The sequence below is a fragment of the Meles meles genome, chromosome 3 (genome assembly GCF_922984935.1).
Source record: "Meles meles chromosome 3, mMelMel3.1 paternal haplotype, whole genome shotgun sequence".
Taxonomy (NCBI): Eukaryota; Metazoa; Chordata; class Mammalia; order Carnivora; family Mustelidae; genus Meles; species Meles meles.
The window spans coordinates 32,518,535-32,531,548 of NC_060068.1; the positions used below are offsets into that span (position 1 = coordinate 32,518,535).

At 40.0% G+C, this 13,014-nt stretch overlaps 1 protein-coding gene across 1 annotated transcript; it reads right to left on the reverse strand.

Moving 5' to 3' along the window:
• Positions 1 to 77: 77 nt before the first annotated feature.
• Positions 78 to 10,402, reverse strand: LOC123939206 (anillin-like). Its single transcript, XM_046001136.1, is given in 4 exon segments — positions 78 to 2,524; positions 2,526 to 2,822; positions 2,824 to 3,747; positions 10,226 to 10,402. Coding segments are annotated over 4 exon segments (3,585 nt in total). The 3' UTR covers positions 78 to 337.
• Between the last annotated feature and the right edge of the window lie 2,612 nt (positions 10,403 to 13,014).

Sequence of the window (13,014 nt, forward strand, 5' to 3'; positions counted from 1 at the left end):
GCCTCTCTTGCCTACTTGTGATCTCTGTCAAATAAATAAATTAAAAAAAAAGAGTCTCTTTCTTAAAAAAAATTAGATTTCTAGGAAAATGAGGCCTTTAAATTAAGATTTAGCAAAACTGACTATAATGAATTTTCCTCCAATCATTTATGAATGGCAGAAACCAGTTGAAATCTTACATACAAAAGATACAAATACTGCATTATATATAGTGAATATTGGCACATACCCTTTTGTATTTAAAGCATAAAATGCAATCAGCAAATCTGATGCTCTTAAGATACATTTATGACACAGCTCAAAAAAACCTCAGCATGGCCTGGAAACTGCCCACAGTCTAAGGCTTCCCAATGGGTTTGTAGCAAGCATCAGGTTGCCAGAGGTGAATATCAACAAGAATTTGATTGAGTTTTTGCATCCAGAGATCCCGCTCTTCCTTGGTATCTGCAGACAGCCAGTTCTTGGTGACACAGAGTGTGTCCCTGCATTGACTGACAAGAGTCTCTCGGTCATCTTCTCTCTGTGGTCGGACAGTAATTAATTCAAATGTATTGTGTCTTGCACAAAATTCTCTGTTGGCTGGTTCTATTTGATGGCTTGTGCAATTGGCCAGATTTATCCTTCCTGTGGGATTCTTTTGTTTCTCATCATCTGGGTAAGTCCAATAAGAGATACAATTTCCAGAAAGAACACACCATCTTCGATGCCAGGCACCAAAACCATTAACATCTTCAAATATGGTCAGGAAACCTCTTTCTTCAACACTTGAATTCACTTGACATTTTATTTTTAAATAAATATGACCTTCCAAAGGAGATAAAAAGGGCACCTTGTCCAGAGCAAATTTAGTGTTTCCTACTGAAGACAATGACAGCATATAAGATCCAACCGGGGCAAAGTTGCTAGTGCGCACAGCATTGAGACCTCCTGGACTGGCCATGACTGAAGAATGAGGGCTGCTTTTTGTGGTTATAGATGTGAGAAGACGCTTTGGAGTAATTGCCTTGGAATTATATGCCTTTTTCTTCTTATCAGGGCCTGAGAGATCTTTCTTTTGTACCAAGCTGTAAACTTCAATATTTATTTCAAAGTCATTGGGCGCATCTTGCAGAGTAAATGTAGTAGTGAATGTCAGAGCATCACCATTAAGAGAATTTGAAGTACATGCTAATGGTGTGGTTACCATATTTTCAGGTCCTGCTTTTAGTATAATTAAGAAATAGTAATTTACTGCATCTGGTTTCTGAACCCTACCACAGATGAAATCTGCTTTTAGAGGCAAGCGGATTTCTGACAAAGTAACTGATCCTTTGGATGGGACAAATTCACTTGGGGCAATGGGACCAGCTTTATTCTTCTTCTGAGGCCCTTCATTCTTCAATTTATTCAACTCATCAATCAAAAGTGCTCTCTTCTCAGTTGCAAGGAGGAGAAGTCTTTCTGCTTCAGCTTCTTCTAGTGACCCTTTTCCATGATCTTTGTCAACACAACAGTTGAGAGCCTGGCTAGCTTGATAGATGACTGTCTGCTGCAAATTTATTTCATTATTGAGTTTCTGCATTTTCTGTTTGATTTTAACTTGACCAGGAAAGCCATTCTTTTTCTCATCTAACTTGGAAGTAACATCTTCCTTCCGAACAATCACCTGCTTTATTGAAGGATGTTCTGTTTCTTTGAATCTTTGAGATCTGTATGCATCAATGCTGTAAAGAAGATCATGATCTTCAGAACCAATGCTATCACCTGACTCAGCTCGAGGGACACTGGTTCTCTGGAATTTTCCTGGATTTGGACTTTCATCGCTTACGCTGCTGTCTTTCAATTCCAATCTCGGTGAGGAAACCAAACTCTCTGGACTTACCACACCAACTGTCTGTGCTAATGGAGCGAGTAAAGACGTCAAGGAGATATTCAGTGCATCTTCCTGTTCTTCATGGTCCATCTCCTCTTTGCTCTTTTCCATATCTAGCTCACCTTCCACCAGGACATCACTGAAGATGTCATTAATTACTTTTGAACTATTGATATCATCATCATCATCCACACTCATCTCAGTTTCACGTACCACTTCAGTCTGCTGCTCGACCTTTGGCTCTGATGTTACTTTTAAAGACTTATCCTCTTCTAAAAACAATGTGATTTTCAAAGGGCTAGACTTCGTCATTTCACATTCAGTGAAACCTGTAGGTTCCGTGTCAGAAGGTTTTCCTGGTGTCTGATTTTCTGTCACCTTTTCTGTTACTGGAAGCGATGGGGTGTTTGAAACAGCTGGATGTTTTTTGAGGGGGGTGTTCTGACAGTGAATTTCCTGTTTTATTTCTAGTTGTTTGCTTCTTGAAGTTTCGCCTTTTTCTGCACTCCATAAATTGTCCTTGTCAAATCGCCCACGAAGACATGCTAGTTCTTTCTCACGTTCCTGCTTGAGCTGTTGTGCTAAATGAGTAATAGATGAAGATGTATTTTGCTGGAATAATCTTTCTTGGATGGCCCTTGTATTTGGAGTGATAACAGGGGTTCTGTGGGGGTGTACTCCGAGTGGGACTTTGTTTGCTGTGTTCTTGACAACTCTCTCCAAAGTGTTCCAGGAAAGTCTTAATTCCTGCTCCTCCTGATGTTGCTGCTTTGTCTTTAGATTGAGACTGCCGACAAGTTTCTCTATTTAATTCTTCTTTGGGCCGAACTGTCTGGGACACAGTTGACTTTTCAATTGGTTTCAATATCTCTGTTTCCAGGGGACTTACAGGAGTTTTCTGAAGTAGCTCAGGATTTTGTCCCTTACAATTTTTAGCATCAGTAATGGCTGTAGTAGAAGATTTCACAGGGGGAAGAAGCAGCTTTCACCGAGCTGGAAATTGCAGCATTATTCAGAGATACACACCCAGCACTCGAGGATGGAGCTTGATTCAAAGAGGCCTCGCCATCCCTTTGGGAACAGCATGTAGCTTCCTGCTTAACACTGCTGCTATTGATCCTAGCAGATGTTCCACTTGCAGAGGAAAATTTGGATACACAAGTGGTACCAGGCTGTTCTTGTGCACTGTGTTGCTTTGCAGATGAGTAATTTACATCATCTTCCCACGAGGAAATAGTTGCTGCAAGGTTGGCCAGACGGCCCCTTCTTCCAACTGGAGTTGCCAAGGCATCGGAGAGGGCTGGTTTGGGAGGGGAGGCAGCCCTTTCCTCTGATGGCATTGGGGAGACGACTGAGCACTCAGGGATATCATCTGTCAGATCATTATTATCCCAATGACGCCGCTGCTCTGCCAGCTTTTGCATTCGTGTTTTCACTGAGGACCCTGCAGTTGCTTCCAATCTCGAGTTGAGCCCCCTCCTCACGCTGGGCACCGGGGCCGGGGCCGCTTCCACAGCGCTGACAGGAGCAGGTGCTTGCGGCTGTGCCTGGGGAGCCTGAGGACTTGGAGGACAGGGTTTTGCAGAAGCGGACTCAGCTAGTTTTTCATTTTCCAAGTTAGAAACTTCTACTTCGGTGGTGTCAGAACAGCGTTTTTTTGATGGTGATGGTTTTGTACAAGATTTCTCTTCACTACCAGGTAGGGGTTGTTGGTTACTTGCTTCCAAAAGTGGCTCTCTGGCTCTCTTAGCGTGAGTCACAGACCTTGCGGCTGCCATGGGCCTCTCGACCATCTTTCTCTGGAGGTTCTCTCGCCTGGCACGGGTTCGTTCCAGCAGTTTCTTGGTAAACGGGTCCGGAAACGGTGGTTCAAATTCAGAAAAAGAAAAGTGAGTCTCCGTTCAGTGTGTCACTTGGAGAAAACCAGAAGGCGGGGGTGGAGAGGACTCTCCCAAACTCCTCTCCTCTACCCCCTCAGCCTCCAGTGTCCCCAAAGAGGTTTCTGCCTGTATTCTTCTCCCAGATTTTGATGGATTCTTGTTTTCCATTTTGGTCTTTCATCCATTGTGAGTTTATCACTGAGTATGGTGTAAGAAAATGGTCCAGTTTCTTGTTATTAATTAATTAATTAATTAATTAATTAATTAATTTTTTTGTGTTATGTTAGTCATCATACACTACATCATTAGTTTTTTTTTTACATCATTAGTTTTTGATGTAGTGTTCCAAGATTTATTGTTTATATATAACACCCAGTTCTCCATGCAATACATGCCCCCCTTAATACCCACCACCAGGCTCACCCATCCTCCCACCCCTCTTCCCTCTAAAACCTTCAGTTTGTTTCTCCGAGTCTATAGTCTCTCATGGTTCATCTCCCCCTTCAATTTTCCCCACTTCACTTTTCTCTTCCTTCTCCTAATGTCCTCCATATTATTATGTTCCACAAGTCAGTGAAACCATATGATAATTGACTTTCTCTGCTTGACTTATTTCACTCAGCATAATCTCCTCCAGTCCCGTCCATGTTGATGCAAAAGTTGGGTATTCATCGTTTCTGATGGCTGAGTAATATTCCATTGTCTATACAGACCACTACTTCTTTATCTGTTCATCTGTTGAAGGGCATCTTTCCTTAGTTTGGCTATTGTGAACCTTACTGCTATGAATGTTGGGGTCCATATGGCCCTTCTTTTCACTACATCTGTATCTTTGGGGTAAATACTCAGTAGTGCAATTGCTGGGCCATAGAGTAGCTCTATTTTTAATTTTTTGAAGAATATCCACACTGTTTTCCAAAGTGGCTGCACCAGTATATATTCCCACCAATAGTGTAAGAGGGTTCCCCTTTCTCCACATCCTCTCCAACACAAGTTGTTTCCTGTCTTGTTAATTTTGGCCATTCTAACTGGTGTAAGGTGGTATCTCAAAGTGGTTTTGATTTGAATTTCCATGATGGCTTAATGATGTTGAACATTTTTTTCATGTGTCTGCTACCATTTGTATGTCTTCATTGGAGAAGTATCTGTTCATGCCTTTTGCTCATTTTTTTACTTGATTATCTGTTTCTTGAGTGTTGAGTTGGGAAGTTCTTTATAGATCTTGAATACCAGCCATTTGTAGTGTCATTTGTGAATATCTTGCCCCATTCCTGGGTAGCCTTTTTGTTTTGTTGAATGTTTCTTTTGTTGTGCAGAAGCTTTTTATCTTGATGAAGTCTGAAAAGTTTGTTTTTGCTTTTATTTCCCTTGCCTTTGTAGATATGTCTTGAAAGAAGTTGCTGTGGCCAATGGCAAAGAGGTTACTGCCTATGTTCTCCTCTAGGATTTTGATGGATTCCTGTCTCACTTTGAGGTTTTTCATTCATTTTGAGTTTATGTGTATGGTGTAAGAGAATGGTCAAGTTTCCTTCTTCTATATATAGCTGTCCAATTTTCCCAGCACCATTTATTAGAGATTGTCTTTTATCCACTGGATATTTTTCCCTGCTTTGTCAAAGATTATTTGACCATAGAGTTGGGAGTCCTTATCTGGGCTCTCTACTCTGTTCCATTGGTCTATGTGTCTGCTTTTGTGCCAGTACCATGCTGTTTTGGTGATCACAGTTTTGTAGTTTTGTTTTTCTTTTTCAACATTCCTTGGCAAATCAGGGTCTTTTATGGTCCCATACAAATTTTACGATTGTTTATTCCAGCACTTTGAATAATGCCAGTGGAATTTTAATCGGAATGGCATTGAAAGTATAGATTGCTCTGGACAGTATAGACATTTTAACAATGTTTATTCTTTTGATCCATGAGCATGGAGTGCTTTTCCATCTTTTTGTGTCTTCTTCAATTTCTTTCATGAGTGCTCTATAGTACCTCAACACAGATCCTTTATCTCTTTGGTTAGGTTTATTCCCAGGTATCTTATCATTTTTGGTGCTGTAGCAAATGGAATCAATTCTCTAATTTCCCTTTCTATATATTCATTGTTAGTATAAGAAAGCAACTGATTTCTGTGCATTGATTTTGAATCCTGCCACATTACTGAATTACTGTATGAGTTCTAGTAGTTTGAATGTGGAGTCTTTTGGGTTTTCCATATAAAATAACATGTCATCTGCAAAGAGAGAGAGTTTGACTTCTTTTTTGTCAGTTCGAATACCTATTATTTCTTTTTGTTGTTTGATTGGTGTTGCTAGGACTTCTAATACTATTTTGAACAACAGCAGCAAGAGTGGGCATCCTTGTCATGTTCCTGATCTCAATGAGAAGGCTGTCAGCTTTTCCCCATTGAGAATTATATTTGCTGTGGGGTTTTCATAGATAGATTTTATGAAGTTGAGGAATGTTCCCTCTATCCATATACTTTGAAGAGTTTTATTCAGGAACGGATGCTGTCTTTTTTCAAATTCTTTTTCTGCATCAATTGAGAGGACCATGTGGTTCTTCTCTCTTCTCTTATTGACTTGTTCTACCACATTGATTGACTTGCGAATGCTGAACCACCCTTGTATTCCAGGAATAAATCCCACCTGGTCGTGGTGGATAACCTTTTTAATGCACTGTTGGATCCTATTAGCTAGGATCTTGTTGAGAATCTTAGCATCCTTATTAATCATGGATATTGGTCTGAAATTATCCTTTTTGATGGGGTCTTTGCCTGGTTTGGGGATCAAGGTAATGTTGGCTTCATAGAAATAGTCTGGAAGTTTTCCCTCTGTTTCTATTTTTTTGAAACAACTTCAGGAGAATAGGTATTATTTTTTCTCTGAATATTTTGTAGAATTCCCCAGGGAATCCATCAGGTCTGGGGCTCTTGTTTTTTGGGAGGCTTTTGATCACTGCTTCAATCTCATTCGTAGATATTGGTCTATTCAGGTTGTCAATTTCTTCTTGTTTCAGTCTTGGAAGTTTATAGGTTTCCAGGAATATATCATTTCTTCTAGGTTGCTTAACTTATTGGCATATAACTGTTGATAATAATTTCTGATGATTGTTTCTATTTCCTTGGTGTTAGATGTGATCTTTCCCCTTTCATTCATTATTTTATTAATTTGGATCCTCTTTCTTTTCTTTTGGATTAGTTTGGCCAGTGGTTTATCGATCTTATTAACTCTTTCAAAGAACCACCTTCTAGTTTCATTGATGTGTTCTACTATATCTCTAGTTTCTAACTCATTGTTGATTTTTTCTCTAATCTTAATTATTCCCCTTATTGTGCATGGGGTTGGCTTAATTTGTTGTTGATTTTCCAGTTTTTTCAGTTTTTTTGAGTGATGGTTGGATGGCTATGAATTTTCCCCTTAGGACCACCTTTGCTGGATTCCATAGGTTTTGGACCAATCCCATTGGTTTCCATGAATTGTTTAAGTTCTTCTTTGATTTCCTGGCTGATTGAAACATTCTTGAGCAGGATAGTCTTTAGCTTCCTAGTGTTTGAATTCCTTCCAAACTTTTTCTTGTGGTTGAGTTCCAGTTTCAAAGCATTGTGGTCTGAGAATATGCAGGGAATAATCTCAATCTTTTGGTAAGTTGAGACCTGATTTGTGACCCAGTATGTGATCTATTCAGGAGAAAGTTCCATGTGCACTCAAGAAGAATGATTGTTCTGTTGTTTAAGGGTGGAATGTTCTATATATATCTATGAAGTCCATCTGGTCCAATGTGTCATTCAAAGCTCTTGTTTCTTTGTTGATTTTCTGCTTACATGATCTGTCTATTGTTGAGAGTGGTGTGTTAGGATACCAGAATTGATGTATTCATTTCAATTTGACAGTTTATTGAAACAGTTGGCTTATGTAGTTGCCTGCTCCCATGTTGGGGGCATAAATATTTACAATTGTTAGATCTTCTTGGTGGATAGACCCTTTAAGAATGATGTAGTGTCCTTCTGTATCTCTGACTACAGTCTTTAGCTTAAAATCTAATTTATCTGATATGAAAATCACTACCCCAGCTTTCTCCTGAAGCCTGTTGGCATGAAAGATGGTTCTCCATCCCTTCACTTTCAGTCTGGATGTATCTTTAGTTTCAAAATGTGTACCTTGTAGACAGCATATGGACAGGTTCTGTCATTTTATCCAGTCTGGTACCCTTGCCTTTTTATGGGAGCACATAAACCTTTCACACTGAGTATGATTATTGAAGGGTAAGTTTTTATTGACATCATGTTGTCTATGAAGTCCTTGTTTCTATACATTGTCTCTGTAACTTTCTGTTCTATATCACTTTTGGGTTCTTTCTTCTTTTATAGACCCCCTTAATATTTCTTGTAGTGCTGGCTTGGTGGTTGCATAATCTTTTAGACCTTGCTGGTCTTGGAAGTCTTTTATCTCTCCATCCATTCTGAATGTCAACCTTGTTGGATAAAGCATTCTTGGCTGCATATTCTTCTCATTTAGTGCCCTGCATATGTCTTCCCAGCACTTTCTGGCTTGCCAGATTTCTGTGGACAGGCCTGACATTATTCTTATGGTCCTTCCTCTGTATGTAAGGAATTTCTTCCCCCTAGCTGTCCTTAAGACCTCCTGTTTGAATTTATGATTCATGAATTTTACAATTAAGTGTCTGGAGATCTTTCTAGACTTGTTGATCTTGGGAGTGTCCTCTCTGCCTCTAGGACATGAACACTTGTTCCATTCCCCAGATGAGGGAAATTTTCATTCAGTATTTGTTCAACTATATCTTCTAGTCTTCTTTCTTTGACCCCCTCAGGGATCCCAATAATTCTGACACTGGAATGTTTCATGGCATCATTTATTTCCCTAATTCTGTTTTCATGGTTTCCAAGTTGTTTTTTCCAGGCCTCCTCCTGATCCTGTTTTTCTATCAACTTGTCTTCTAGATCCATAATTCAATCTTCCTCGGTTACCCTAGCTGTTAGAGTATTTAGATTAGATTGGATTTCATTGATAATATTTTTAACTTCTGCCTGAACAGCTCTCACTTCTGCCCTTAGAGATTCTATGTTGCCGCTAATGGTCTTCTCCAACTTAGCCATTGCCTGGACAATTTTTACCCTGAATTCTATTTCTGACATAATGTTTATGTCCATATCCAGTATTTCAGTGGCAGAGGTCACAGTCTCTAAATTTTTCCTCTATTGGGTGTTCCTCCTCTTAGTCATTTTGGTGAGAGGTAGTTGAGAGGATGTTTAGCTGAATATAACAACCACGATCCAGTCAAGGTGCCCCTTGGAGAGTTTCAGGACAATCAGAAGTCACCACCAAAAAGAAAGAAAAAAGAAAGAGAAAAAGAGATGGGGGGAAAAATAGAAAAAAACCCAGCCAAAATAAGTCCCCAAAGTAAGATTTATAAGGCACATAAACCAAAAACAAAGAGACTGACAAAAGTAAAAGACAAGAAAGAAGAAGAAAAGAAAAGAAAAACCCAGCCAAAATGAACCCCAAGAATAAGATTTATATAGTACAAAAACAAAAACAAATACACAGAAACACTGACAGAGGGATAAGACAGGAAGGTGGTTATACACTCCTGATGTGGACGAGGAAGGTTATTTCAGTACTTCCTGGGTGTATCTTGTTATCTTTGTTAAAGGACTCAACTTTCCAGAGATACAGGGAAATTAAAACTGGCTTATATATAATAGTAGTATCGATTAGGGAAAAAGAATTACCTTGAAGCTTATATTATATATATTTAAAAAAAAAAGAAAAAGAAACCCAGGTATACATATGAAAAAAATTCAAGTTAAAAAAAGTTATTATGTAATATATTGTATTAAGTATCAGTTGTAATGTTGAGTAGGGTGAAAAAATAAAAGAAGAAGAATCATGAGAACTAATTAAGGAAAAATTTGTATCTATGAAATATACAGGTTTTGGGTAATACAGGGGCTTAATATACTGTTTTTCCCTGATGTTGGGGTTTTACAGTTTTGTGGGGACAATGTGATGGTTGTCCTCTTGTTCTTTTGGCTTGTCTTCTGGGGATGAGGGGCTGCCATATTGTTTTTCAGTCTGTCTTGCTTGGGCTGAGTTGCCCTGCCCCCTATCAAGGGGCTTGACTCTGTGGAAACGGGTTTTTCCAGTTTTTGTTCTCTGGAGGTTTTTTTGTTCTTGGGCGGCTTTTTGTGGCTTTTCAGAGAGTTAGTGCAAATAGTAAACTGTCTGTCCCCAGTCCTGGCCTCAGAGAGAAGCTTCAGTCTGCTCCCCTCTGGGTGGTCCAGAGCACACAGATGCCCCCCTACAATCTCCACTGAACAGTGTAACCTCCCACAGGTGGTGTGCACTCCCAGCCACTGTCTCGGTGGTCACCTGAGGACCTTGCTTCTCTCTGCACCCCCGTGCCACTAAAACCACAGCCCATATTGGTCCAGTGGAGCTCAATCCTAGTGGCTGTCAGGACTGCTGACTGGGGTCCTCACCCACGACCCAGTAGTGCTGCAGATCTTGGAAGGCTGTGGGTTCAGAGACTGCTGACTGGTGCCTACACCAGGCTTTCTTGGGGTGGGCAAGGGTGCACCCAACCCAAGTGGTGGTGCAAGCAGTAGAAAGCTGTGGGCCCAGGGGGATTGCAGCCCCTGCCGAATTCTTTCAGGCATGGGTGGTCACTGGCTGTGACTGTCCTGGGACTGTGGGCTTAAGATTGTGCCTGTGGCCACCCTATTCCACCAGTTGCCCCTTTTGCTCTTTTTAAGTGCTTTTAATCAGACTCCCAAGTTAATGCTTGTCCCCAAGCATTAAAAGTACCCCAAGGGTACTTTAGTATTGGGGTATTATTTTCCAGTGAGTCTCTTCTGATGGCTAGCTCCTCCTTCTATTTATTCTCTGATATCAGTCAGAGCATTCCTACTCTGCTTTACCTCTCTGCTGATGATCTCCTGCATTGATAGAGACCAGAAGTATATACTCTTACATCTCAGGCTGATTTCATGGGTGTTCAGAGTGTTGAGAGATATTTAGCTCAATTCAGGGGACCGGTTGAAACATGGTCTCCTACTTCTCTGCCATCTTTCCCCTCTGCCAACCAATACCCATTTTTTAAATTAATTAATTTATTTTTATTTGCTTATTTACAGCATAACAGTGTTCCCAATACCCATTTTTATCCAAATTTTTAATTTCCCACCTGAAGGTCATTTCTTAGTGCACCAATGTACATTTGTTTCATTCATAGTTAATCTGTGGCACTTTATTTTATTTTATTTTTTGCCCCAAACACATTCATTTTTCTGAGAATGTTCTTTTCATGTCTTTTGCCCACTTCCATGCTGGATTGTTTCAGCTTTTGTTAGTGATTTCTGGAATTTTAAAAATACCTGCATATTTGATCTTAGCTAACTATATTTGTGCATATATCTTCTCTGTGGAGATTTTTAGATATTCTTTCTGTATTTGCTTTTATGAAGGGAAGTTTTCACTTTTGTTGTTGTTGTTGTTTTATTAAGAGTTTATTTATGGGGGCACCTGGGTGGCTCAGTGGGTTAAAGCCTCTGCCTTTGGCTTAGGTCATGGTCCCAGGGTCCTGGGATCTAGCCCCGCATCAGGCTTTCTGCTCAGCAGGGAGCCTGCTTCCTCCTCTCTCTCTGCCTGCCTCTCTGCCTACTTGTGATCTCTGTGTGTCAAATAAATAAATAAAATCTTTAAAAAAAGAATTTATTTATGGAGGATACAATGCCAAGATATCAGATTTTAGTTGCAGCCCCAGTGAGTCTTCAGTTATTTGCTCAGTGTCTAAGGTAATATCATGGGCAAGTGGCAAAATGGTAACCTAAAAATACTTTTCCCTAAATGATTATCTTGGAAATAAAAAATTTACTAGTGGTATATATAACATAGTAAAAAATTTGAATATGAAGATTTTCACTTTAATATAGTCAAAGGTATCTCATGGATCAGTCTGCTTTATACAGCTATCATCTTGGTATCTTGTTAAGAAATTTTTCCCTAAGAACAGCTGTATTTTCTTCTTGAATATCCATTTAAATTTTTGTTCTTATATCCATCTAGAGTTGATTATCATAGGTAATGTAAGTAGAGATTCAGTAACCTCTGTCCATATGGAGAACCAGTTTGTCAGGTCTATTTACTAGATGGTGCCTTCCTATACCCACTGACATCCCGTACTTCTCCCATGCCTGATTCCTACATGGGGCTCTGTGTCCCTTTTTGTGAATCAGATGGTCTATCCCTGTGCCAGCATCCAACTGTCTTAAATCCTACACATTGAAATAAATATTATTTGATACAGAAAATCCTCCTATGTTTTCCTTCTAAAGAATCTTCGTTATTAAAAAAAAAAAGAATCTTTGGTATTTTCTCTCGACCTTCCATAAAAATCTTAGAATACCGGCTCTTCCTCCCCCTCTGTGTCTCCCTACCCTACTGTCTTGCCAAATGTCCCAGAGCCCCTCCTAATAGTTTATGTTGTTTATTGAAATGTGACCCCATGACCTGCCAGTGTTGTCCATGCCCAAGGGTAACAATGTGGCAGTCAGCAGCTGGAATGAAACAGAAAGACAAAAAATATTACCGTTCCTCTCCTTTCTGATAGAAATGGTTCTCTCATTCACTGGAAGCATTGGAAACTTGCCCATAGCTTTCCTCACTGTCCCCAGTGCTCCCATGGGTTTCTTGGCTAGATGACCACACAGGGGTTATCAGACCCTACCTCTTATGACCCCTATTTTTGCCATCCCCTCACTCCCTGAGCCCCCCGAAATCCAAACACTTTTATATCTCTTTCCTTAAAACTGTTTGTTCTGTGGAAAAATGATGGTTTCACAAAAAAAAAAAAAAAATGATGGTTTCACTTTCATGTTCTATAAATGTGGGCCTATAACTATTAGCCAAGTCTTCCTGAGGGAGGGGCTCAGGTCAGAGGCTGTCACCCTTCCTGTTGTTTTCACACTTTAACCAGAAAGGACAGAGGCAAGGCCTCTTGCTCTGTGCAATAGTCTCAAGAGCACCCAGTGCCTGCATTTCCTAGGAAGGTTGGGTCTGCAGTGTGTTCCTCTGCAGGAACTCCTGTTAGGAGTTCCAGGGATACTACTTGACTCAGAATTTTCTGTTGTGTTAGAGAAAACATTAATGATCTCTAACATCAGAAACCCTTTAATCCCCAGAGCTGATGAGTGAGGAAACTGTGCACCTGAAATGATGGGATAGCTTTGTATTTAGAGGGTTGAGGCATAGTTCTGGCTGGTAGAGAACT